The 25489-nt window shown below is 44.1% G+C and overlaps 2 protein-coding genes and 1 long non-coding RNA gene across 7 annotated transcripts in view; 2 read left to right on the forward strand and 1 right to left on the reverse strand.

Moving 5' to 3' along the window:
• The first annotated feature begins 886 nt into the window (after nt 1-886).
• On the forward strand, nt 887-3649 carry MRLN (myoregulin). Its single transcript, XM_082605051.1, has 2 exons — nt 887-1357; nt 3420-3649. The coding sequence occupies exon 2, from the start codon at nt 3439-3441 to the stop codon at nt 3577-3579; it is 141 nt and encodes a 46-aa protein (XP_082461177.1). The 5' UTR covers nt 887-1357; nt 3420-3438; the 3' UTR covers nt 3580-3649.
• A 4532-nt stretch (nt 3650-8181) lies between these two features.
• LOC309794066 lies at nt 8182-21044 on the reverse strand. Of its 2 annotated transcripts, none has more exons than XR_014291975.1 (3): nt 20984-21044; nt 19966-20131; nt 8182-8463 (listed from the first exon to the last, which is right to left on the reverse strand). It is a non-coding gene; the product is annotated as an uncharacterized lncRNA (long non-coding RNA). The 2 variants fall into 2 exon arrangements; XR_014291976.1 differs by having other exon boundaries at nt 19966-20247; nt 20984-21041.
• An 83-nt stretch (nt 21045-21127) lies between these two features.
• The window catches only part of SLC16A9 (solute carrier family 16 member 9), a 71229-nt gene continuing 66867 nt past the window's right edge, over nt 21128-25489 (forward strand). For 3 of the 4 annotated variants that reach the window (XM_082634910.1, XM_082634912.1, XM_082634913.1), the window contains exon 1: nt 21128-21385. The gene's annotated coding sequence lies outside the window, so the exon portion shown is untranslated. Of the gene's footprint in view, nt 21386-22614; nt 22686-25489 lie in introns of those variants that run through there. The other variant, XM_082634911.1, reaches the window with a different exon arrangement.

Here is a 25489-nt window from a genome sequence, read left to right on the forward strand (position 1 = left end):
AATGAAATACTGCTGGAGGCTCCCCACACCCATGCAGCCCTTCCCTTCCCCTCACTAACACCACCACTACCCTGATTTTATGGTAGCCAATCCTTTGCTTTTCTTGATCAATTCACCACCTACACCGTCGCCACCCACATATACACCCCTAAACCATGCACCTTTAACTCTGTTTTCCTACTTTATATAAATATATTTACACTGTGCATTTTCTTTTGTGCCTTGCTTTTTAAAAATTCAATATTATGTTTATAAAATTCACCACTGTTTTTGTATGTAGCTGGAGCTTAATTTTCATTATTGTAAAAATTCAATATTATGTTTGTAAAATTCACCGCTGTTTTTGTATGTAGCTGGAGCTTAATTTTCATTATTGTATAATATTCCATTATATGCATTTATCTATCTACTAATGGGCATTTGGTTTGTTTTTAATTTGAGGATATTAAAAATAATGTTTGGATATGTGTCCTGGTGTGATTATCCATGCTTGTCCAGGAGTGTAATAGGTGTTCATAAGGTATGGCTTTTAATCATAATTAAATATTTTAACATAATTTTCTAAGTAGTATTTTCTGTTATTTCATCATTGTAATAACCATAATTTTGTTGGATAATTTTCCATTTATGGCTGAATGTTACAGCCTGGTCTTTTGTAATAAATTCACTCCTCTACTTTCTAATGCTTCTAGTGCTGGAAACAATTAAAATCTAGTCTCTTAGCAAGTTTAATGTTTATAACACACTTTTATGTCTATGTTCACTGTACTGTGTATTACAGTGGTCTCCGGGACTTATTTATCTACTTGTTGCACATGTGTAACCCTTACACATCTCTTCCATTCCCTCACCCCCTGAGAACTATTGTTTTAAAAGCATGGTTAAGACTCCCTGCTTCCACTGCAGGGGGTGTGGATTCAATCCCTGGTGGGGGAACTAAGATCCCATATGCCCAGTGGCACGGCCAAAAAATAAAATAAAAAAATAAAACCGTGGTAAATGTTTGGCCCGCCAGGAAAATTATAGAGTTCAGCTTAAACTTTTTGTGAAAAGTTTAGTTTTCAGCTATACAGTTCTGTGATATGTTGAAATCAACGTGTCACATTTGCCGAACTCCACTCTTCGACATCTCCTTCCTGACTTCTTTGAGAGTCATTTTAGAGTTTCTCCAGGCAGGCTCCCTGCCCGGCCACTTCACAGACCTCCTCAGCATCCAATAAAAGCTTTTGCTGTGCTTTGACACAGGAACCAAGGTTGCTAAGAGACCACCTGTGCTGAATGCACTTTGTTCTAGCAAGAGCAGCTGGAGAGAAAACCCAGGAGCAGCATTATCTACCACTACCCGGGATTAAGTCAGGTGAGAAATGGGTTTCTGCGCACTCTTCGACCCCCACCAGTTGTCTGGTCTTTCCCTCACTTCCTATTCAGTCTCTTTACCGCTGTTGGAGAAAATTGAAGGTACCCCTCAGAGCACAGACTGAAGAAACACAAGATGGAGGTGGAGGCCATAGGAGGGAAGGAAAATCGCTTTGCGAACCCATGTGTTATTCTTACCCCTTCGTTCCCAAACATAGGCACAAGGAATTGTTGAACTTAAGGGAAATTCTAGGCGTTTACTTTGCCAGTGATTGCTGTATAATTTGGGGCAAGTCATTCCCTCCTTTAGGAAGGTGGTTAGTTATTACAGAAATTAATGAAGATTGCTAAAAGTGGAAGAAGATACTTGTATAAATCTCATCTATCTCCCCCTCTCTCTTTCACCTTCTCTCTTAAAACTCAACCTGCCTTTTTGGGTTTGAGTGAAAAATAGCAGAAAATATTTTCCCACCCCGATCTTGCCACTTTCTAAAAATATTGATGCTCATTTTCTAAAATAATATTTTAAAGTTTATTTATTTTTATTTATTTTTGGCTGCATTGGGTCTTTGTTTGCTGTGCATGCGCTTTCTCTAGTTGTGGAAAGCGGGAGTTACTCTTCGTTGCAGTGTGCGGGCTTCTCATTGCGGTGGCTTCTCTTTTTGCACGCAGGCTTTGGTAGTTGTGGCTCTCGGGCTCTAGAGTGCAGGCTCAGTAGTTGTGGCGCACGGGCCTAGTTGCTCTGTGGCATGGGGGATTTTCCCAGACCAGGGCTCGAACCCATGTCCCCTGCATTGGCAAGCGGATTCTTAACCACTGCGCCACCACGGAAGCCCTTGATGCTGATTTTAAGTTGAGTGTGTATAAGGGACTTGGATGTAAGGCTTTGAAAATTACTTAACTCATTTGACCTTACATTTCTGGAAAAAGGAGTTAAGAATGGTTCTAAACTCCCTACCTGACAGGCATGTGAAATGTTCCGACAGTGCGCTAAACAGACCACAAATTAATATCTTTAAAAATTCCATAATACTTAAAAAAAATAAGATATTAAAAAAAACTGTTTGATTAACACAGAAGTGTGGAAGAAATTAAAATATTTAATGTCTGATTAAGTGACCAAAATATGAGAAAGGATTTTGAGGAAAGATCAGGGAAATGAAAAAAACCTTTTGTTGTTTAGTGTTTAAGAATTTTATCACATGCCTCTTTCCATGTCTTCAAATTCTCATTTCCTGGTAATACCCCCTGTACAGGTTAGAAGAATGGCAATTTCACTGATGCCATAAGAATGATTGTAAATGACTTTGCAGATAAGACTTCAAAATAAATTAATTATGGATGACATTGAAAAGAGAGGGGTAATTCTGGTAGTTCCTTGAGCTGTTTTTGTTTGTTTGTTTTACAAATTTATTTATTTATTTTTGGCTGCATTGGGTCTTTGTCGCTGCACGTGGGCTTTCTCTAGTTGTGGAGAGCGGGGGCTACTCTTCATTGTGGTGCACGAGCTTCTCATTGTGGTGGCTTCTCGTGTTGCGGAGCACAGGCTCTAGGCGCGTGGGCTCAGTAGTTGTGGCTCGCGGGGTCTAGAACACAGACTCAGTAGTTGTGGCGCACAGGCGTAGTTGCTCCACGGCATGTGGGATCTCCCCGGACCAGGACTCGAATCCGTGTCCCCTGCATTGACAGGCGGATTCTCAACCACTGCACCACTAGGGAAGCCCTGAAAACATTTCTTTTTTTTTTTTTTTTTTTTGCGTTATGTGGGCCTCTCACTGCTGTGGCCTCTCCCGTTGCGGAGCACAGGCTCCGGACGCGCAGGCTCAGCGGCCATGGCTCACGGGCCCAGCCGCTCCGCGGCATGTGGGATCTTCCCGGACCGGGGCACGAAGCCGCGTCCCCTGCATCGGCAGGCGGACTCTCAACCACTGCGCCACCAGGGGAGCCCTGAAAGACATTTCTTGATCACTGTTTCTTTCCAGTGCAAATATGAGATTGAGTTTAAAGAATCAGGGTTATAAATGTGTTCATTTAAGGACATTTTCTCTTTCTTTTTCTCCTAGGGAGCAGGAGCTTTTGGATATGACGTGTAAACACTGGATGTTAATTTCTACTACTAACCCCACAAGTCTGGAAGATGAAATTGTGGGAAGACTTCTAAAAATTCTGTTTGTAATCTTTGTTGACTTCCTGTCTATTATATATGTTGTTATAACTTCTTAGAAAGCTGACTTCCCTTACTTTACATGTGAATTTCATATTGAATTACAGTGAATAAAATTTTGTAATTTAGTATGTTGAGTGATTTTAATTTGATGACATCTCCAATTATTCTAGAGGCCAAAAGGACATTGCAATAAAAACAACATTGTGTATTATTGAGTACTTTATGGTTTATAAAACATTCACATAAATTGAAATGGAATTTTTTCCAAAAATCTACACTACTCTCATAAAACTTCTTGATTTTTAACATGATCGTTAGTTGATAGATTGACTAAAATTTGTAGGTGTAATTATGAGTGAAGTTGTTTCTTAAGGATGTGTACCTATGTGAAATTTTACATGGTTCTTTTTTTTTAAATTTTAAATTCATTTTTAAAATTTATTTTATTGAAGTATAGTTGATTTACAATGTTATGTTAACTTCTGCTATACAGCAAAGTGATTCATTTATACATATATACATTCTTTTTCATATTCATTTCTATTATGGGTTATCACAGGATATTGAATATAGTTCCCTGTGCTGTACAGTAGGACCTTGTTGTTTATTATATGGTTCTATTTTTAACACATCAAGCTTAATATAAGATGATCTTTCCATACTATATACTAATAGTTTATTCTTATTTTCTTACATACACATTTCATCTGTGTGTAGGTAGGTTGTTTTTCTTAACCCTCCACAATTTTATGTTTCTACTAACAAAAATTTAAAGTTAGGAATAGAAATGCTTAAACAACATTCTTTTAGGAAAATAGAACTTGTAAGAAAGGAGAGAAAACAAGGTGCAGCCTGTGTTGATTTTCTGTTTGGGACTAAATGCTCACAGTATGTCATTTTATGTAAGGCTCCCAGTAATCCTAGGAGGCAGGAGTGAGTTGTCCCATTTCACAGATGAACACACTGAATCCTGGAAGAATTATGCTAGCTGGAGACCATACCTAGGAAGTGGCAGAACCAGGTCTTGGGCCTTCACAATCCATCATATCATATTGCCTCCAAAGGTAAATAATAATTAAACAAGTGTGGTTAAAAAACAATCTGTAGAGCTCAACCCTTTTTCACAGTAATGTTTTATTCAAGACCCTATGGCTGTACTTTAGTATTGCCCTGATTTATTTTCTTATTCCACATTTAAAAATCTTCTATCGAAAAGAGAGATTAAGTTTACCCTTTTCTCATATCCAAATGGACAATGCATTCTCTTCCACAGTTTTCTTGACTCCCTCATTTTCTGACAGTGTTAAAATATAACTGTTGAACTTCTGCTCTTTAAGCCTTTGAAAAACAAAGTTCTCTTTGTCCTTTAGACTTTTTGACTTTTTACATTGGACACACATGTTTCATAAAATCCTGATCTCTTCCATGTGATGACCATCTTCTCAGATTTGGCCCAGACATTAATGCAAGGTTTCATAAGAGACCTAATGGAGTGTGAAAGGAATCTGGGACCTTTGAGACTTATTACTTCAGTGACTCTTACTTAACCTTTCAGCGGTGTTGTATATTTAACCATAAGCCAAACAGAGTCAAACTATGTGCCATTTACTGTAACAGAATCTCTTTTTTCCCTACATAATATTGTTGAACACTTCCTTTTGGATATAATGTGGATGTGATGTGTTTCTCCCCAAGCCCCTCTATTTGGGATTTCTTGGAGCCTATTAATCAGGCTGTTGACAGGGAAGTAAAGTCACTCCCAGGCTCAGGCTATTGCTTCTTTTCTGTGTGCTTCCAGTCAGTCAACAATGTGGTTAGAAGCACGGATGGTGAAGCCAGACTGCCTGGATCCAGATCTTGGCTTCACCGCTTACGGTTTAATAACCTTACGTCTCTGCTTCCTTACATATAAAATTAGTGCCCGTGTCATAGGTTTGTCGAGAGGATGACATGAGATGACGGGTGCAACGTGCGCAGCCGAGTGCCTGGCATATGGAAAACGCACAATCCGTGGAGGACCGCTGTCGTCAGCATCCTCAGGTGATGCTGAGTGTTAGCGAGCCTCCATCACCCTGCCTGTTCTACACCTCCCCCTTGCCCTTAGAATGACCTCATGTTATCCCATCCCGTTGGCCCAAGGATGTGATTCTGTCCCCCTGACCCCTGGCAGAGTTCTGTGGCAAGTGTAGGTATAAACTGGTTGAAACTACGGGGCTTTTATTTGGTTATGTTATTTGGGGACCCGGCGATGACAACTGGATGTCATAATGTGACTCCAGACAACAGAGGATACTTGATGAATAGCCTATTAAAAAAATGTTCATTTATTGATTGATTCTTTTTTTTTTTAATTTTTCTTTCAAATTGGGCTATAGTTGATTTACAATGTTGTGTTTCAGGTGTACAGCAAAGTGATTCAGTTATACATATATCTGTTCTTTTTCAAATTCTTTTCCCATTTAGGTTATTACAGAGTAGTGAGCAGAGTTCCCTGTGCTATACAGTAGGTCCTTGTTGGTTATCTATTTTAAATGTAGCGGTGTGTATATGGCAATCCCACCTCCCAGTTTATCCCTCCCTCCCCACCTTTCCCCTTTGGTAACCATAAGTTTGTTTTCTAAGTCTGTGAGTCTGTTTCTGTTTTGTATAAGAAATCAGAGTCTTAATATGCAGTCGACGTGGCTTTGTCGTTGGAAATGGGTCACTTTTCCTCCACTCTTCAAAAATATTTGTTCAGTTCCTTTTTGGCACGTGTGGTGCTGGGCGCCCAGGTCAAACCAGTGAATACAACATAGTTCATGCTCTCCTGGAGCTCACAGGCTAGTGGGGGAAATGAATGAATACCCAAATAGTGCAACGGCCACTGGGGGAAGTATTAGGATGGACATGCCTGGGGTGTTATGAAGGATGTGGTGAAAGGTGTTCTGAGGGCCACCTGCAGCAACTCCTGGGAGCTTGGGAAACATGCAGAATCCTGGTTCCCCCTCCCAACCCCCCAGAACTGCTGAATTCAGAATCTGCACTGTAACCAGATTCCCCAGTGGTTCAGATGCATTGAGAAGTGCTGATGCGGAAGGGAGGCTCACGGACTCAGTGTTCCTACTGTTTGGCACTGAACAGGTATGTGACCTCGGGGCAAGTTGCTTAACCTCTCTGGGTCTGCTACTCCTCCCGTGTTAAAACAAAACAGAACCAAGAAAAAAGCAGAAGTGGCATTAATACCATCAGCTTCGTGTATCACATAGAAACACTGTGACTCTTAAGTGAACTGGACTGATACTTACAGGAAGATGGATAACAGAAAGGAGTCCTAGAAATCTAAGACGTTGTTATAAACATCAAGAAGACAGGAGTAGCTCTGTGAAGTAAGGGACCTGTGACTGCCTTCCGCAGGATTGGAAAAGGATTGTTTTCCTAAATGGCAACAATATCCACGGCGTATACGTATGTATGCAGCCTGGGTTAGGTAAACACGAGTTTTCTGGAATTGAGTGACAAGTACTCTACAGTTGATGAAGCATTAGTGATTCTTTAAGTGTTCACTGGAATGAAATAACTTACAAGAAAACTAAGCCAGACAGCCATTCTGAGTTAGAATGGACAGTTCCTAACTTTGGGGTGTGATTGGGACAAACTGCTTCTGTAGAAACCAGAGTCAAGGTTTTGGGGGATTTTTTTTTTTTTTTGTCTGGTACACGGGCCTCTCACTGTTGTGGCCTCTCCCGTTGCGGAGCACAGGCTCCGGACGCGCAGGCTCAGCGGCCATGGCTCACGGGCCCAGCCGCTCCACTGCATGTGGGATCCTCCCGGACCGGGGCACGAACCCGTGTCCCCTGCATCGGCAGGCGGACTCTCAACCACTGCGCCACCAGGGAAGCCCAGGGGATTTTTTTTTTAATTTTTATTTTATATTGGAGTAGAGTTGATTAACAATGTTGTGTTAGTTTCAGGTGTACAGCAAAGTGAATCAGTTATACATACACATGTATCTATTCTTTTTCAGATTCTTTTCCCATGTAGGTTATTGTAGAATATTGAGCAGAGTTCCCTGTGCTCTACAGTAGGTCCTTTGAGAGAAGATCTGAAGCGCGTGGTGTGCACGTGACCTCACAGATGCAGGCTGCTGTTCTGCGCTGCTTCTGCATGGCTGTTGTGTGCTGCCCTTCCTGCAGGAGGTCCTAGTGAGCAAGCTGAAGGCAAGTTGCCACGTAGGCCACTCTGGGATCAGCAATGAGCCTAGACTTATTTATAAACCAACAGGAGAGGCCCCAGAGCTGCTCCGCCACCTGGCCTGGGACCACAGTGAGGGAAGATTAGTGAAGCAGCACAGGAAGTCCTCGGTGGCCAACTGGGTTTTCAGTCTCAGCCCTTTGCCCTTTCAGCCTGGAGGTGGCTACAGACTGTTCTCTGAAGGGTCAGTGTCCCTGGACTCCTGTCTGAGGTGTGGCAGGTACAGAGGTTGACCTTTCGGATGTTGTTTACAAAGTTGATTGTGACTTACCCGGTGGGGATCATTTACTCAATAAATCTTTATCAAGCGCTCACTGCCTATCTGCTAGCTTTGTAGGCACAGGGAAACATTTCGGTCCCTGTCCGTGAAGCCAAATCCGGCCTCTGTACCCCGACACCGAATTAATTTTCAGAGGCAGAGTTCTGGGTGAAGTAAAAAGAATAGCTTTATTGCTTTGCCAGGCAAAGGGGGCCACAGCAGGCTAATGCCCTCAAAATTGTGTGTCCTGACCTGGAGGGGCTAGTGAGGAGTTTTATAGTAATGGTTCAAAGAGGAGGGAGTGGTCAGCTCCTGGACGTTCTTCTCATTGGTTGGTGGTGAGGTAATTGGGAGTCAGCATCATCAAACTTCTGGTTCCAACCGGTCTGGGGTCTACGTGCTTGTGGGCAGCAGACTGTTAACTTCTCCCACCTGGTGAGGGCTTCAGTATCTGTAAAGAGTTCAAAGAAATCGTCATGTGTATCCCTTGAGGGGGAAGCAGGACCCTGCCCCAAGGCTGCACTCTTGTTTCTTGACTGCTCCTCCCTTGTCTGAATCCCCTCCCTTCCCTGATTAACAACTCTTTGAAGCTGCTGGTTGGAACTCAGGGAAGTCATGGAGGCTGAATGAAGCCTATTTCCTGTAATCAAGAAATGGGGGACACGGAGAGGCTTTTGTGCCCAGGATCCCCACAGGGTGCTGCTTAGTATCATCCTCAGGGAGCTTGCCTTCTGCTGGGGAGGCGGACAACCAACTGATAAGCACGTGAGAGTTTCAGATAGTGCCAAATGCTGTGCAGAAAATGAAGTGGAGCCATGAGAGAGAGGGTTTCTGTGGGGGAAGAATATTTTAATTAGGAGGAGCTAAGGAGCTTTTCCTGAGAAGGTGACAATGGAGCAGAGGCTTGACTGATGAGGAGCTAGCCAGGTGGAGATCTGGGGACAAGTGAGGACTTCCTGCAGGAAGAACAGCAGGTACAAAGGCACTGCAGTAGGTGGAGCTCAGCAAACCCTTAGGAAGGCCAGTGTGACTACAGCTTAGTGAAGAAGTGGGGAGTTACTTTTGTAGGATTGATAAAAATTAGCTTCTACATAACTTCTCTGGTTTAGGGAAACTTCCTCATGGCAGAATAAAGAGAGAATGTGAGACTCTCTGATGTTCTGTGTCCTTTGTATGGTACACATCACAACTTACTTTAAACAAGGAATCATCTCTCCAGGGGTTTCAATTTTTCCACGATTATTCCAGGCTGATCGTGTCTGGCCCCTAACTTGTCATGATGCTAGGGAGCTTCATGGCTCTACTAGATGAATGAAAAAGCTGTGTTTTTAGGACAGCTTTTTAAAAACTGTAAGCAGAGCTAAAACTTCATCTGCTGTAGCTTATTTTAACAGCAGCCTTATTGACATATCGTTCGTATACCATACAATTAATCTATTTGAAATGTACAATTCAATGATTTTTTAGTGTATTACAGAGTGTGCAACTATTACCACAATGAGTTTGGAACAATTTTATCACCCTAAAAAGAAACCCCATACCCATTAATCCCCACGAGCAGTTACTTCCGATTTTCCCTCAACCTAACCTGCCCCCAACCACCCCTCCCGCCAGCCCTAGGCAATACTAATCTACTTTTTATGTGGGAATTTCATATAAAAAGAATCATACAATGTATAGCCTTTTGTGCCTGGCTTCTTTATGGCCAAATAATATTCCATTGGATGGATATACCACATATTATTTATCCATTGATCAGTAGATGGATATTTGCATTGTTTTTATTTTTGTCAATTATGAATAATGCTGCTATGAACGCTCATTTACCAATTTTTGCAAGGGCATATGTTTTCATTTCTCTTGGGTATACACCAACTTGTGGGATTATTGGGTCATATGGTGACTCTTCCTTTAAACTTCTGAGGAACTGCTGGACTATTTTACAAAGCAGGTGACCCACATCTATAATCCTTGAGAAGGTTTCTCTTGATCTCTAAAGGAAAAAGAACAGTTTTGTCACCCTGATAATCCTCAGGATTTCAAATATTAAATGGTAGGTCATGAAATAAAGGCTAAAGATGAAAATATTTGCTCCCTTCCTCTTGAGTTGAGTTTTAAAACTTCATCTGTTTTCTTTAAATCTCTCTTTTATGCTATCTAGCAATCAGAGCTCATTCTTTGGGCTCCTTTTTACCCATTTCATATCAGAGTTAATTACTTAAGAAATTTCTCACATTTCTTTCAAGTACCTTAGGTCACATAATAAAGATCCAAGTTAATATGAGATATTTTTTCATTGATGGCAATTAGATTTATTCAATTAATTTTCACTGGATACCTACTCTAAGCCAGGCATGTTCAAGGTGTTGGATATTTTCTGTGCTGTTTTCGATTCTAGGAAGTTCACTTTATTAGTCCTGTGGTTGGAGGAGTACCTTGTAGTGCAAATGATTCTCATAGCTCATAAGCAGTCTCTTTGCAGACTGAGTTTTTGGCCTTTGGTATTCATCAGCTGCAAACTTCTTATAAAATATACTCTTTTGCCACACTTAGTGAATGAAATATCTTGTAGATTATAATTATCAGCATGGCAGGAGTTCCATTTGGTATTTCTTTTCCCACCCACAGCAATATTCATTTCTTGATTTCTTTGGTGGTATACTGTAACACTGTGGGCTAAAGAACTTGTTGAAAAATCATCTTGACCAGCCAAAGAAAAGTTGAACTAACAGCCTTGCCAAGAATGACATCTAAGTCAAAATCCAACTCTTCAGTTCATTAAGACCATAGTTGACAGAAGATGGACCCAAGTTGCAGAAATATTGGTGTGGGGTGGGGTGCGGGCGACCCTTGAGGAGAGATTCAGGTCTACTTGGTAAAAAGGTTAATTTTCAGACGTGGTGTGTCACTGAACTTTGTTGATTTCCTGGGCTGGTTATCATACCTGCTTGTCACTATAGGAGCTCTTCTTGAGTGAATTTCAAGAACTCAGATGCAGGTTTTGATGAGACATCCTTAAAGGATATTGTATATGACAACTATTCGTAATCACTGTAAATGTGTCAATGGGTAGAATTTTCTTCTTCTAATTGTGTAGAGGAAAAGTAGGATCAGATTCCCAGTTGTAGTGGGGTTCTTTGGTATATTCATGAATACAAACACTCGTATGACACTTATTATGTTAGGCTATTTGGAGTACTTTATGTGGTTTAATTCACTGATTCTTCTCAACTACCATATGAGATAGGTATCATTCTCCCACTTTTACAGATGAGGAAACAGGCACAGGGAGAAGGAACCTCTTCAAGGTTACAGAGCTAATCAGTAGTCAGGCTTCAAGTTGTGTGCTCTTATCCTCTATTCTCTCCACCTCTTATTATTCAACCCCGTGGAGCCTGTTTCTTCATCTGAAAAATTAGTAGATTAAATGCTACAGCAAGTGTGAGGTTCTACCTGCTGATCTTCAAGGCCTCTTGACTAGTTCTAAGACTCTGATTCAAATTCAGTAGTCTCAAAAAAACATGCACGACCGCGTGTAACTAAGAGAAATAATCAGGGCACAAAGTATCCTGAGTGCTGAAATACTCAAAAAGCAGCCTCTTTGAGCCTCCAAGGATGTCTGGAGGACCAGGTTTATGGAAGGAAATGCCCACAATTATTGTTGTCCATGATGTTGAGAGTAAATTCAGCTTTCACTTGGTGGGTGCCAGCATCTGTGTGATCAATCCAAGTATTTATACTGTGGGTCATTCCACTCTAGATTTAGAAATGTAGTGGTTTCTCTTTACATACAGACTGATGGATTTGGTTGTGGATATTAGAGCTGTTGGCATGCCTCTGTCTGAGCCAGCTGTACATCTGGGGTTTGACTGGTGTTTGCTTGTTGTTGCCAAAGGATGTGGCCCCTTCCTTCTAAGGTCACTTTAACCTAATAATCAACCCTGACTCTTCTCGGTGAGGACAAGCCTTTTTCCAGTAAAACTTTGGCATGTACTTTGCACGTACCACTACTCACTGTACTGGTATTGAATAGGTTTCTTGCTCTTTGTTTCTGTTGCATATGTTCACCCACCTATGATCATATTATCCAAACCATAGATCAGGAAATGTGAGTCAGACAAAAGAACTTTCTACCATATCCAATTGCAAAAGAAATCTTGGAAATATATTTTAAATTGGAGTTTCTTGGAAATTTTCTTATGTTTTATTAGAACAATGAGATTCAGTATTTGAAATTTGGACTGTTCTAGAGGATCCTGCAGTGGGAGGCACACTTCCCTTAATTTTACAGCAATTCTTTATAAGCTCTTATGGGAAACCTGGAATCCATCCCCAACCTTTCTTTCCACTAATCCCCACACCTATCAGTTAGATGGCACTTCTTAATCTCTCAGATTGCTCCCCTTATTTCAAAATTCTCTAGGTGTTAAATTTTCAAGTATATATTTTTGCCTCAGCTGTTAAATCAGCCTCTGACCACTTTCTCTCCCAGTCCATCTTCCAACGTGGTTTCTAAGAGTGATAGTTTTGAAACACAAAGCCAACCATGTCATCCACTGTTTAGAATCCTTCAGTGGTTCCTCTTTGCTTCCTGGAGAACGACTTCATATACAGACACAGGGTCTAACCCACTGTAGAGGACATTTATTCTGTTTAGGCTAGTCAACATCCCAATCTGCTTTTGGAGAGTCCTCTCAAAGTGCCTTGTCTTCCTCTGAGTGAGATGGTTACATTGCCCAAACCGGGCCAGTCACACTTTCTCTTCTGGGACTTTGAATCCTGAACAAAACCCTGCAAGGATGGAGAAAATAAGACAGAGCCCATTCATTTCCTGATGAAGCAATATAGCCCCTGCCAGTTAGATCTCTAAGTGGACCGGAGTCCTGGGTTGTCCGTTCGTGCTGTCCTGCCAAGAGATGGGAGCTGGTGCTAACAATCAAAAGCCCCATTCCTGTTTACCTCCCACTTCCTACAAGTACTCTGACCTTGAATCATTTGTAATTATCCACTGTAGTTCCCTAGCCTGGGAGTCTTTTACTCCATTAAGACTTTGCAAACGCTCTTCCCCCGGTCTTGGAATGCCCTCTTCTCAACCCAAGCAGTGTTTCCGCCTCTCTGTTCTCTTAAGGTAGCACAAGTACCGTGACGGAGGTACTTAGCACATTCTAGTGATTTTTCACCTGACAGTCTCCTAGACTGCAAAACCCTTTGTTTTCATATAATGCCTGACACAGCATAAATGATTAAGAATTATTTGAAGAGTGAATAAGTAAGAATTGACAGTATAGCTTTTAATCCATGCGTGGAGATTTATGTTATAGACAACTGAGGCACATTTCCAGAATTCAAGAAATGGGTTGCAAGTTGCAGATCATAGAATCAACATAAAATGCATGAGACTCACCATAAGGTAAATTGCTGAGGAGATTAAGGCAAAGTGATCAAAGTAGCAATGGTAAAGTCACAGTCATGTGGCAAACACTGAGCATTTATTTTACAACTTTTTTTTTGAAACTAGGTAAGTAATTTTAAGACATTATTTTTAATACTGCTTGGTTAAATAGTGTAGTGATTAAGAGCACAGAATCTAGAGTAAGACAATCTTGGTTGAAATTGCGTACCTCTGTTTTTTCATCTGTAAAATGAGGGAAATGGTACCTCCCTCATAGGGATATATACAAGTATGCAAAGTACTCAGCACAGTGCCTGGTCATTCTCTCTTTGCCACTCTCCCCAGCCCAATCCAATGTCTGCCTTCATTGCCCTGCTTTGTGCTCAGGAGGCTGACCCTTTGTGGGCAGCATTTCCTGGGTTCCCTCGGTACCTGGCTTCTGCCTGGCTTTGACCAATGGTAGGTGCCACCAAGAGATTTGAGAGCAAAGAGAGAGGTAGGGGTATTCTCTCCACAGTCACTTTGACTCTTTGTCTCTGGCAGTAAAATGATATCTCTTCCCAATTCCTGCTCCCTTTGGGTGGCCCCTCCTTTGCAGGTTCTGCTCTCCAGGCGCTGGTAACACTAGGTCTTCCCTTTGTTACTTAAAGCCCAGGAGCAGTAATCACTTCCCACCATCTAGTATGGGTGTCTCTTGTTTATTCCTTTAATGTTGTCCACATTGCATTAAATATCTAATTATAGATATTCTTTCCCTTAAGATTCCTTCTCTTGGTTATCTGGGATAAATTCTGTTTCCTGCCTGTGCCTTGACAATACACTGCATATATTAATTGCTTAAAAATGTGAGCTATGGGCTTCCCTGGTGGCGCAGTGGTTGAGAGTCCGCCTGCCGATGCAGGGGACACGGGTTCGTGCCCTGGTCTGGGAAGATCCCACATGCCACGGAGCGGCTGGGCCCGTGAGCTATGGCCGCTGAGCCTGCGCGTCCGGAGCCTGTGCTCCGCAACAGGAGAGGCCACAACAGTGAGAGGTCCGCGTACCGCAAAAAAAAAAAAAAGTGAGCTATTATTATATTAAATTGTTAATCTGAACAAATATATAAATTAAATAGGTAATTATTAACATTAAACATGATGATATTAAAATACACATGGCTATTGAGTAGAAAGCAGGATTCACATGCCTCTTTAAAATCAAGCAGAAGATCTCAAACACATTTTACTTCTACAGCTGGTTGTTTTGCCTATGGTTTGAAATAACTCCCAAGCACTTCGATGGGGAAATATAAGAGCTTTACACTGTGGTGGGTGGTAGGGATATAGGGGTGAGCATACCTTTCTGTGTGAGCACAGCCCTGATGGGGAGGTGGATAGAGGAAATTCATTCATCAATTCATCAATTTCCATCTGTATTCAAATGTTCTTATGGAACATGTTTGACTTTACATTTTTTCTTTATAACTTTTGTTTCATGGGTTAGTTACCATCTTCTAAATTTTACCCAACAAACCAAAGTTGTAGCATATTGAATAGGTGACCAAAAAAATGTTTACATGCTGAAATCATGGAGCAAAGCATTTGGACTGTCCAGAAATTTTGGAGTGAACAGACCCTGAACATGGAGTAGAGGTCATGCTTTTTCTCCCTTGTCATGTAATGAAGAAGACAAGAAGGCCAAAACTTGCCATGTTGACCTGATACATTGTTTGGAGCTGTCTGAAACTTTGTTATGTAATGCACATAAGTCAGACACTGAGGCAGAGGCATATTTAAAAAATTGGCACTGCTTCATAAAAGATTCAATTCAATGGTCTTATGATCATTTAAAAATAACATTTATCAATTGCACCTGTATTTTCACAAGAAGAAACTGGAACCACGGGTACATTTGAACTGGGCAGCCTACCTTTGGAAGTAAACCCTTCCGTGGTCATCTATTATCTAGTATGATCACATCGTAGATCATACAAGTTGAATTTGTAAGGTACACGATGCCCTGAGTGACTTCAGATGTGGGAAATGGCCTTAAACTGTCCTGGACACATGAGGGAATTTCCTCCTTCTCTCCTTCAATACGTTTATGGAGGGTCTACTATGTGTCAAGCACTGCGCTTGATCCTGAGCTAGAGCTGTGAACGAGCACAGTGAGGGGCCACACAGCCTAGCCTTACCAGTGGGCATGCTAGGCTCACACTGTGTTTACCTCCTGTCTCTGCCGCTTTGGTGCCCCAACTTTGGGCAGCTCACTTAACCTCAGGGGGTCTTAATTCCTCATCTATAGGATGAGTAAAAAGTAGTAGTTGCGGGCTTCCCTGGTGGCGCAGTGGTTGAGAGCCCGCCTGCCGATGCAGGGGACACGGGTTCGTGCCCCGGTCCGGGAAGATCCCACATGCCGCGGAGCGGCTGGGCCCGTGAGCCATGGCCACTGAGCCTGCGCATCCTCAGCCTGTGCTCCGCAACAGGAGAGGCCACAACAGTGAGAGGCCTGCGTACCAAAAAAAAAAAAAGTAGTAGTTGCTCTATGGGATTCAATGAGATGATTGTAACTACTTAGAACAGAATAGAGCTTGGCTGAGTAAGGCAACTGAAGAATTTCAGTGATCTACTGTAGCAAAAATATTACTCAGAGGGACTTCCGGGCAGTCCAGTGGTTAAGACTCTGCCTTCCAATGCATGGGGCATGGGTTCGATCCCTGGTCCGGGAACTAAGATCCCACATGCTATGCAGTGCAGCCCCCAGCCAAAAAATATATATATATATATATATATATATATATTACTGACAGTTCGAGCATGCATTCATTGATTGTTTGATCATTCGCTTCTTCATTCCTTCATTCACTGAAAGCTCACTAAACAAAGTTCTATTCTTGCTGCCACTGTGCTCTAGGGAATAGTGATGAACAGGACACATCTGGTACCTGCTCTTGGAGTTTATAGTTTCGCTGTGCAGACAGACAATGAGCACATTACAGATGATGTCAATCCAACACCTGGAGATAAACTGGGTGTTTCGGAAACAGTATTCGTGAAGATGTAGGTTGTTTTTCGTTATGGCCTTGAAACCAAGCAATGCAGGTCAGAAGGATGTAAAGTGGAAGTGTGTATATGTGTCCACACACAGACACACACACACACAGAAGGAGATGTACATTCCATGTAATTTTACATCTCTCATTTCCATTTTCATGAGACAGGGCGGTGGTTCAGAGCATGGCCCTCTGTAGCCTGGATGCCTGGATTTGAACCTAGCCTACCCCTCATTAACTGTGTGATTGGGGTTAAATTATTTAACTTCTTTCTAGTCATTTTCATCACTGGCAAAACGTGGATGATAAGAGCACCTACTTTTTAGGTTTACTGTGAACCTTAGATGAGTTAATACAAGTGAGAAGACAGTGCTCCACTAGCTTGTACCACCCTTGACTCATTTTTCTAAGGTAGACTGGGAACAGCACAGGCTTAGCAATTAGCCAGACCAGGGCCTGAATCTTACTCCATCACTTACCAACTGAGTGACTCAGCAAGTAACTTAACCTCTCTAAATTCCAGTTTCCTCATCTATAAAGTGAAGATAATGATACTTAACCACATGAGATTGCTTTGTGGTTATGAGACTGCATAGTTCTTGGCAGTTACTAGCCACTCAAAGAATAGCATTTATCACGGGCTTCCCTGGTGGCACAGTGGTTGAGAGTCCGCCTGCCGATGCAGGGGACACGGGTTTGTGCCCGGGTCCGGAAAGATCCCACATGCCGTGGAGTGGCTAGGCCCGTGAGCCATGGCAGCTGAGCCTGCGCGTCCGGAGCCTGTGCTCCGCGACGGGAGAAGCCACAGCAGTGAGAGACCCGTGTACCGCAAAAAAAAAAAAAAAAAAAAAAAAAAGAATAGCATTTATCCCTCTTCCCTGCCTTCCTCTAAGATTAAAAATCGTTTAAGCCAGATAGCATGATGAAAGAAAAGGCAAGAAAAAGATGAAACAATAATCTGGAGAGTTGCAAGAAAAAAATGATATAGTTTGTCTTTAAGGTCATTTTTGACATTTGAAAATTTGTCTTTTTCAACAAAAGCTCTGTAAGCACGAGGGGGAAGGATTAATCCACTTCTACTGTTTTCTGATCTTTTATCTGTTAGAGGGTGAGTGAATGAAAACGAATTAATAGCATGATCTTCAGATCTCTGAGCTAACTGCTATAAAAACTCTAAAGTCTCTTTTGTTAAGTTATTTTTATGTCAAAGTGTAGTGTCTATGTAGCTGTGCTGCCATTCATAAACAGGGGAAGAACAAGACATACAAAAGAGAAGAAACCGGGCTTCCCTGGTGGTGCAGTGGTTGAGAGTCCGCCTGCCGATGCAGGGGACACGGGTTCGTGCCCCGGTCCGGGAGGATCCCACATGCCGCGGAGCGGCTGGGCCCGTGAGCCATGGCCGCTGAGCCTGCGCGTCCGGAGCCTGTGCTCCGCAACGGGAGAGGCCACAACAGTGAGAGGCCCGCGCACTGCAAAAAAAAAAAGAGAGAAGAAACCTGCCCTGATGTGCTAAGTCGGGAAGGGAAGTCTGGTCAGCCGGGCAGGCACTGGACTAGCGTCTCAGGGGCTATACAAATGTCCTAACCCTCCCCTACCAACCAATGCCTGCCTCTGCCCTCCATGTTTCTGGCTCCCTTGCTGGGCTGAGGACCGCAGAGCGATTTTAGGTTAATTTCTGTCTTATTCTCTAAAAGCTTCAGGCAGCAGATAGTCTAAGAAGGGGGGACCTTAGAACATTTAACAAATCACAGACTTCTTAACAAATGCCCAAAATGATAACTAACAAGGCAAAAAACAAGTGCCTTCCTTCAGGGTACCACCTCTGTATCAATTTTTCTTGAAATGCTTTCCCTTAGGTCTCTTTCTTCCCAAGGGAGGCTCATTTAAATCCGGTTTATTTCATGACCCACCTTTTCCTCTCACTCCACCTTGTTGAAAGTGCATCAACTTCTGGGTCCAAGAGAGACCCAGAAGGGCAGGGGCTGCACAGAGCTGTAGAGCCAGCAGTATTGTGGGTTTTTTTTTTGTTGTTGTTGTTGTTTGTTTTTTGTTTTTGGCGGTACGCGGGCCTCTCACTGCTGTGGCCTCTCCTGTCGCGGAGCACAGGCTCCGGACGCGCAAGCTCAGCGGCCATGGCTCACGGGCCCAGCCACTCCGCGGCATGTGGGATCTTCCCGAACCGGGGCACGAACCCGTGTCCCCTGCATCGGCAGGCGTACCCTCAACCACTGCGCCACCAGGGAAGCCCGAGCCAGCAGTATTGAACTTCTCTGACCCTCGCCTCACAAGCAGATCTTGCATCTTCACATCACCGGGGATAAAACCTCTGGGGGGTCGAGAGGTCATTTTGGTCTTTGCCGATTGAGAGATTTAGCGAGTAACAACCCTCTCAACTCCAGTTTCCTTCTCTGTGAAATGGCGCTAACAACACTCAACCACTTTGAGAGGCACAGGAGGTAGCACAGTCTCTCTCTGCCAAAACCTGCTCCCCAGCCCCGCTCTGTCCTGGGGCAGGGGTTGATCAGGAACTCATCCGTGGCTTCTCTGGGTCAAATTCCATTCATAGGTAAAGTGTCAAGGTTGGACTAGATTTCTGAGTTCTCTAGTGTGTCTAAATGCTCTGCTGAGGTGTGACTGAACAAAAAACCTTCACAAGAAGGTGGAGGCAATTTTCACATTCCAGGCAGGCAATAATTTCCTAAGCCAACGGGCGCCTCCCCCCTTGCCTCCGCTCCAGCAGCCAGCCAGCTTCCACGCTCCCTGCCTTCTCCAGGCTGCATTCTGCTCACTTCATTCACGACATTATGAGTCTGGACCCCCAGCCATTTTGAGTTTTTGCCCCCGGAATTCAGTCTTACACTAAAGTTGGAACCATGCTGTGTGTAAGAATGAGCTAATTTTCAGTTCTCAGTTGATAGGCGTGGACTGTCTGAGCAGACATGGGAATGCTGGTCATACATTCTCTTTATAAGAAATCTGGGAAAACTCGGTGGAGGTGAGAACAGGGACATGGCAACTTCAGAAACGCACTGGTGAACACAAATATTTTTCAAGCAGGGTTTCCCTGTCCCCCAAATGTAATTTCATATACATTGATTGGTTCGACCAACTATCAAGAAGATATTTGCTCTGGTGGTTAGGGGGTATCTGAATCAAAGAAAAAGCTTTCTAAAAATATCTTTGATCAAAACAAGTAGAGAAAAGTACACAAATGATCAGTGTACAGGTCAATGCATTATTACAAAGTGAATGCACGTGAGTAACCGCAAACCAGGTCAAAAATAGAAGAGGATGAGAAGCCCCCATTGTATCCCCTCTCCATTTTTCCTTCCAGAAACTATTTCTGGGACCACCTTCCTCTGATTCTTACTGTTACTTTTTCCCCCTCTAATCTTTCTCCCTCTTAGGACAAAACAAAATAATATCAACTAGCACTGGCCATTCTTTTCCCCATAACCTGAATGAAAGTCGGTAAATTGAGTGGAAAAAGGAATGATGTGAAACAAATAGATGAACTGCTATTTTCCTACCTGTAAGAACACTCGCCAGTGTGGCCAGGGTCCACAGGTGTTTTTGGAACTTCCATCTCACATAGACTTCTGGATGCGGGCAAGATGAAAAACCGTGGCTCAGGAAGCTTATGCAGCTTCATTTGGACTTCAGAAACCAACCCTTTGCAAGGTGTAGGGTCTTTGTCTAGGTCAGAATTAGAGGAGGTTCAGTGTCTAAAGGAAATTTTCATTTCGGTGATGGGTGGTCCCAGCCCCCTTTGAGAAGCTGGTAGAAGATATGGTGTCCCTTCTCAGAAAGACCTATATACACAGGAACACAAAAAGTGCACATCACTTGACGGGGTTGCCACACCTGGTAAGCCCTAGGTACCCACCTATGGACTGTCCCCAGTCTGCTGCAGTGACTGTGGGAATCTCAGCACTTACGCTAAAGATAGGAGTGTATTGTTAGTACAGCTCACCTGCCATACAGACTAAACATCCTCAGATGCAGCCTCTCTCCCTCAGCACACTATGAGCACTTCGGGGGCGCCCCCCTTTCCCATAGAGCTGTCACAAAGGGCAGCACTTGGCATCCTCACTCCTCACTGCCCAGGAGCACCGACTGCACAAAGTTCTGGTGCCCGTCTCTCTGGGATCACTGCCAGCTGGGGATACAGCTCCGGCCAGGAGGGCGCCCGGCCGTCCAGGAACCTGGGAGACCCGGGGAGACTCGCACTCATCCTCAGACCCGGGCTCCCTCCAAATGCACACTGTCCTGGGCGGGCCGGCGCGGGCACGCGGTGGGCGGCGGGGCGCAGCGGCGCCGGGGGACGCGCTCGTGCGCGCACCGAGAGGGCCCATGGCCGGCGGTGCCCCGCTCTCCCGCGGCCTTGGTGGCTCCGGGCCGGAGCCGGGCCCGGGCAGCGGCCCCCGCAGTGCCCTCCCTTCGCCTGGACGGCCCGGCCCGGCCGGGAGCTGCCAGAGCGGGAGCAGCGCCCCTACCGCCCGCCTTTCCACCTCCATCTCCTCCGCCTCCTTCTCCTTCCCCACTCACTCAGTCACAACCGGTTCAGACTGGCCGGGGTGCCCCGCAAAGAAGAGAGACGGGGCGCGGGGGGGGGGGGGCGGGAAACACAGGGAATAACTTCCCGAGGAGGAGGACCACGACGAGAAGGTGGAGCCCACAGGAGGGGCCGGCTCCCTCCCTCCACGTGGCCGCCGCCGCCGCCGCCGCGGGGCTCGGCGGGGGCAGAGGGCGGCGGCTCGCTGGGCAGCGCGTAGCGGGACCGATTGCCCAATACTCCGGCAGGGGCCGGGGCCGGGCCCCCGGATAAATAGCCGCCCGGCAGGCCCGGAGCTGCAGGGGAGAGCGGCGGCCGCGGTCCTCCCCGCACCACCCGCCCGGGGCACTGCGCCCTGTGCTGCGCCCCGGAGACCCGCCGAGGCCGGTACCCAGGTAAAGGGCTGGAGCTCGCGGGGAGGGTGTCAGTGGTCGGCGGCCGCCCGTCTGCCTAGCCTCCCGGAGGCAAGAAGTACCTCCTCCGTCTCGGAGCCGTAGGAGGAGGCGACCCTGCCATCCACGGCCGAGCAGCTCGGAACCGGTTCCTTGTTGGGCGTGTGTGCCGGGGGCTCAGAATGTCCTCGGTGCGTTTGCGCCCACCCCATGACCCCCGCCACCCTTTCTCCGCGGTGGGCCAGTTTTCCCGGGGCTCCGAGGGAGGCATTTGGCACCGAGTTGGAAGAGGGGAGAAAGGGAGTCCTGGAGGGAGGCCGGTGCCCTCGGATTGGGTTCAGGGAAGAGATCTGCTCCGGGACTCCCGAGACAGCTTCTGGGACTGCTGGTGGCAGAGCAGGGGGTGGGGGGAGGCGACCCAGGTGAGCCCCAGTTTCCCAGAGGGCAGCGAGGCCTCGCTGGTGCACGCAGGTGTCCCCGGGAGGGTCGCGTTGGGGGCACCCACCGGGGGCTCCTGAGCTGGGAGGAAAGCAGCGCGCAGCTCGGGCGAGCGCAGGAGGCACGGGCGCCTCGGCCACCTGGACACAGAGCGGGAACTTGGGAGGACTTGATGCTTCACGCTCCATCTGTGGCTCTCCCTAGGCAACCTGCTGTAGCTTCAGCAGCTGCCAGAGGCTTTGGAGGGAACTAACAACCACTTAAAACCTTGGTCATCAAAAACAGATCAGTGTTTCTTAGGATGCCTTGTCTAATCTAGCCCAAGGCCATCCATCCCGGAGGTTTAGGTAGGATTTACACTAAATATGCGTATTACTTACATAGTAAGTTATTTAATATAATATTTTTTGATCAGTCTCCTGGGTCACAGTTAGTTTGGGTGTCTTTTTTTAAATCTTGAATTACCTGGATTCTAGTTCAGATTGCAAGTGGGTTCCTCCTCCTCCCCTCAGTAGGATTTTCAGTTGTTGCATCAAATCCTGTTAATTTGGTATGTCCTAAGTTTCTTAGATTTGAGTTGGCTTCAGCTGTGAGAAATTGTTCTGGCTGGTTCAGGCAGAGGACTGAGGAAGATAGAGAAGGTTCTGAAGTGAAAGCACCAATTATTCATTATAGGATTACACCTTCTTTTAAATACCTCGTGGATCCAGATAACAGGGTTACCCATATCATTGCTAGAAAAAAAAAAAATTTCTTTTTAAGGCCCTGGGAAGTGGAAATGACATAATAAAGTAGCTTAACCTGCAATTTTGCAACAACTCTGCACTGACTGCCTAAGAACGTCCTTCTCTGTTTCTTCTCTTCTGTGAGTAGGCAACAGGGGTAACAAGGACCCTTCCTCTCTGTGGGATGAATATAGAAAAGGACAAAAGATATGCAGAGGTAGATCAGGACACTAGGAAATCTTTTCTGATTTCTGACTGCGACTCAAAAGATGGTGGTGATGGGTGTCTGAATCTGTATCAGGGCAGATTGTGGTGCTTTGGGGGTGGACCTGGTCATGAAACTAGTGCTAGAGGATGACAATTAGATGTAGTCAGATTTTCAAGCTTTATTTTCTCACCTCAATCTTTTGAACTCCTAAGTTTTGTAGTCTTTTTCTGAAGCGAACTATCTCTTGAACTTAATTCATACAATGCAGTTGGGTATAGAAAGCCAGTGGGAAAGTACAAAAGAAACAATGTCTTGCTGGTTTAACTATAGCTTTACAAGAAAGTATCACCTAGTGACTTTAATTTTAATTAAAGATTGCAAGAATGCATATATTTTGAGCTAGTTGGCCTTTCCTTTGGGAGGTTCTTTGCAGACATCAGCATATTCCCTGCAGATTAATGAGATTGAACTGTGAGTTAAAACTGAGTTCAAGGAAAGAACACATGACCCGTGCTTTCAAAGAGTTTAGTCTGGTGGGAAAGCTGGCATGTTTACAAATATCTATAATACAGGATAGTAAAAATGGAATCATATGGCAGTGACATCAATAGTGTGCTATTGAATGGCAGAGAAAAGGAGAGGTTTATTCAAGGTTAAGAACTGAGAAAAGTTGCGTGGTGGGGGTAGCATTTGAGCTGGCACTTGAAGAAGGAAGAGGATTTTCTTGGTGGAAACGAGGGCTGCTGGAAGTCTGGTGAGTTCCAAGGTAGCAGAGCAGTTTGGAGTGGCTGGAGCCTGGAATTTAAGACAGATAAGGCTGGGAGGTCATATGGGGCTAGATTATGGAGGACATGACAAGCCATGCTAAGAAATTAAAATATGATTGAACATTTTTATTGTATTTATACCAACATTGTTAACTGTAGTTTATTCCCTGAAGTTCAATTTTGTGAGCTTTCCCCAAAGAAGTAAATGAATAAAATCTTAATAGTATTTGCTTCCTACAAATGTAAAAGAGTAATAATGTGTTTCAAATAGCCTTCAATGCTTTATTCAAACCAACAGTTATTTTCCGTCTGAATCTGTAGTCTTATGGTATAACAACTTTTAGTTTGGTTAAAACTTTGAATAGGAAAACACCTCCACTTTCCTGAGCCACTATGCAGGGTAAAGCCACTTTCTGTTCACTGTTTCAATTACAGATAATAATAATTACTATAATTATTCACCTTTATTAAACACGGTATGTCAACTGAGCCACATACCTTATTTTATCTAGGGAGGCATAATTTTTATCTTAATCTGAGAATTTTAATAAGGTCACTCGGCTAAGTAAATGGCATGACCAGGATTTGAACCCAAGAAGTCTGTCTTGAGAGCTTATCCTTTGGGCAGGGGCATACTATATGATACCTGTTATTAATAGTAGTTAGCAGTTGGGCCTGCTACCTGTAGGAGAAGTGGTTCTCTGTTTTCTCTTTGCATCCTCATTCCCATCATTCTGATTTTATTTTAGTTTATTTATTTATTTATTTATTTATTTTTTGCGGTACGCGGGCCTCTCACTGTTGTGGCCTCTCCCGTTGCGGAGCACAGGCTCCGGACGCGCAGGCTCAGCGGCCATGGCTCACGGGCCCAGCTGCTCCACGGCATGTGGGATCTTCCCGGACCGGGGCACGAACCCGTGTCCCCTGCATCGGCAGGCGGACTCTCAACCACTGCGCCACCAGGGAAGCCCTACTTTTTAAATTGAGATATAATTGCCATATAACATATTACTTTTAGGTGTACAACACAATGATTGTAAATATGTGTATATTGCAAAATGATCGCCACAGTTAGTTTAATTAACATGTATCACCACACATAGTTACAGTTTTTTCGTGTGTGTGATGAGAACTTTTAAGATCTACTCTCTTGGCAACTTTCAAATATTTAGTACAGTGTGTTAAGTATAGTCACCATTATCCATTACATTAGCCATCATTCTGATTAATTTTATTTTACAGATTCAATGAGGGCACATATTTCAATATTTTAACACATCTTCAAACTATTACATGGTCTTGTACTTCTATGACCCTCTCAAAAGAAACTCTTAGGCTCTTTGAGAAGAGATGGCATACGAGATGAGAAAAACATTAGTGAATGAAGCAGCCTTAAATACAAAGACCAGACCTGCCAGATTCCCTGGAAGAGTGTCAATCTCATATTCTTTTCACTATTCCCAGCAGATCCCCCCAAATGCACCAGATCTTTTTGTGTTTCAGCATCCCATATTATAATACCATGTGTCTTGATTTTTTTTCACTCTGAAAGTGGTATAGCAAATCTACTCGTTTGTACATGACATGCTAAAGTGTATATTCAGACAACAGATTGGCTTCTATATAATCATGTGCAAGTTACGCAAAACACATACTAAGCAAAAGGACACACCAGTGTAGATAGCATCATCAGAGATTTCTTCACCAGAACTTCACCACTACTACTTGGACCGAGCTTTGTGAGCTGTGGTTTGTGTAGAATCAAGATAAGCTAAAACAAGAGGCTGGCAGCATAGCATGATATGAGTGTGGGATAAAGGGAAATGATGGTACCACCTTGCATCTAAGTGTCTGGCCCTCATTTTGCCTGTAATGACTCTGTTAAATCTCTAGATCTTTTCATCTTTTCTCAGACTCTGAATGATTTATGAATTCCATTATTTTCTCTTCTGAGCCTGAGAGCAGGATT

This window comes from Mesoplodon mirus (genome assembly GCF_964341445.2).
Source record: "Mesoplodon mirus genome assembly, chromosome: 2".
NCBI classification, from domain to species: Eukaryota; Metazoa; Chordata; class Mammalia; order Artiodactyla; family Ziphiidae; genus Mesoplodon; species Mesoplodon mirus.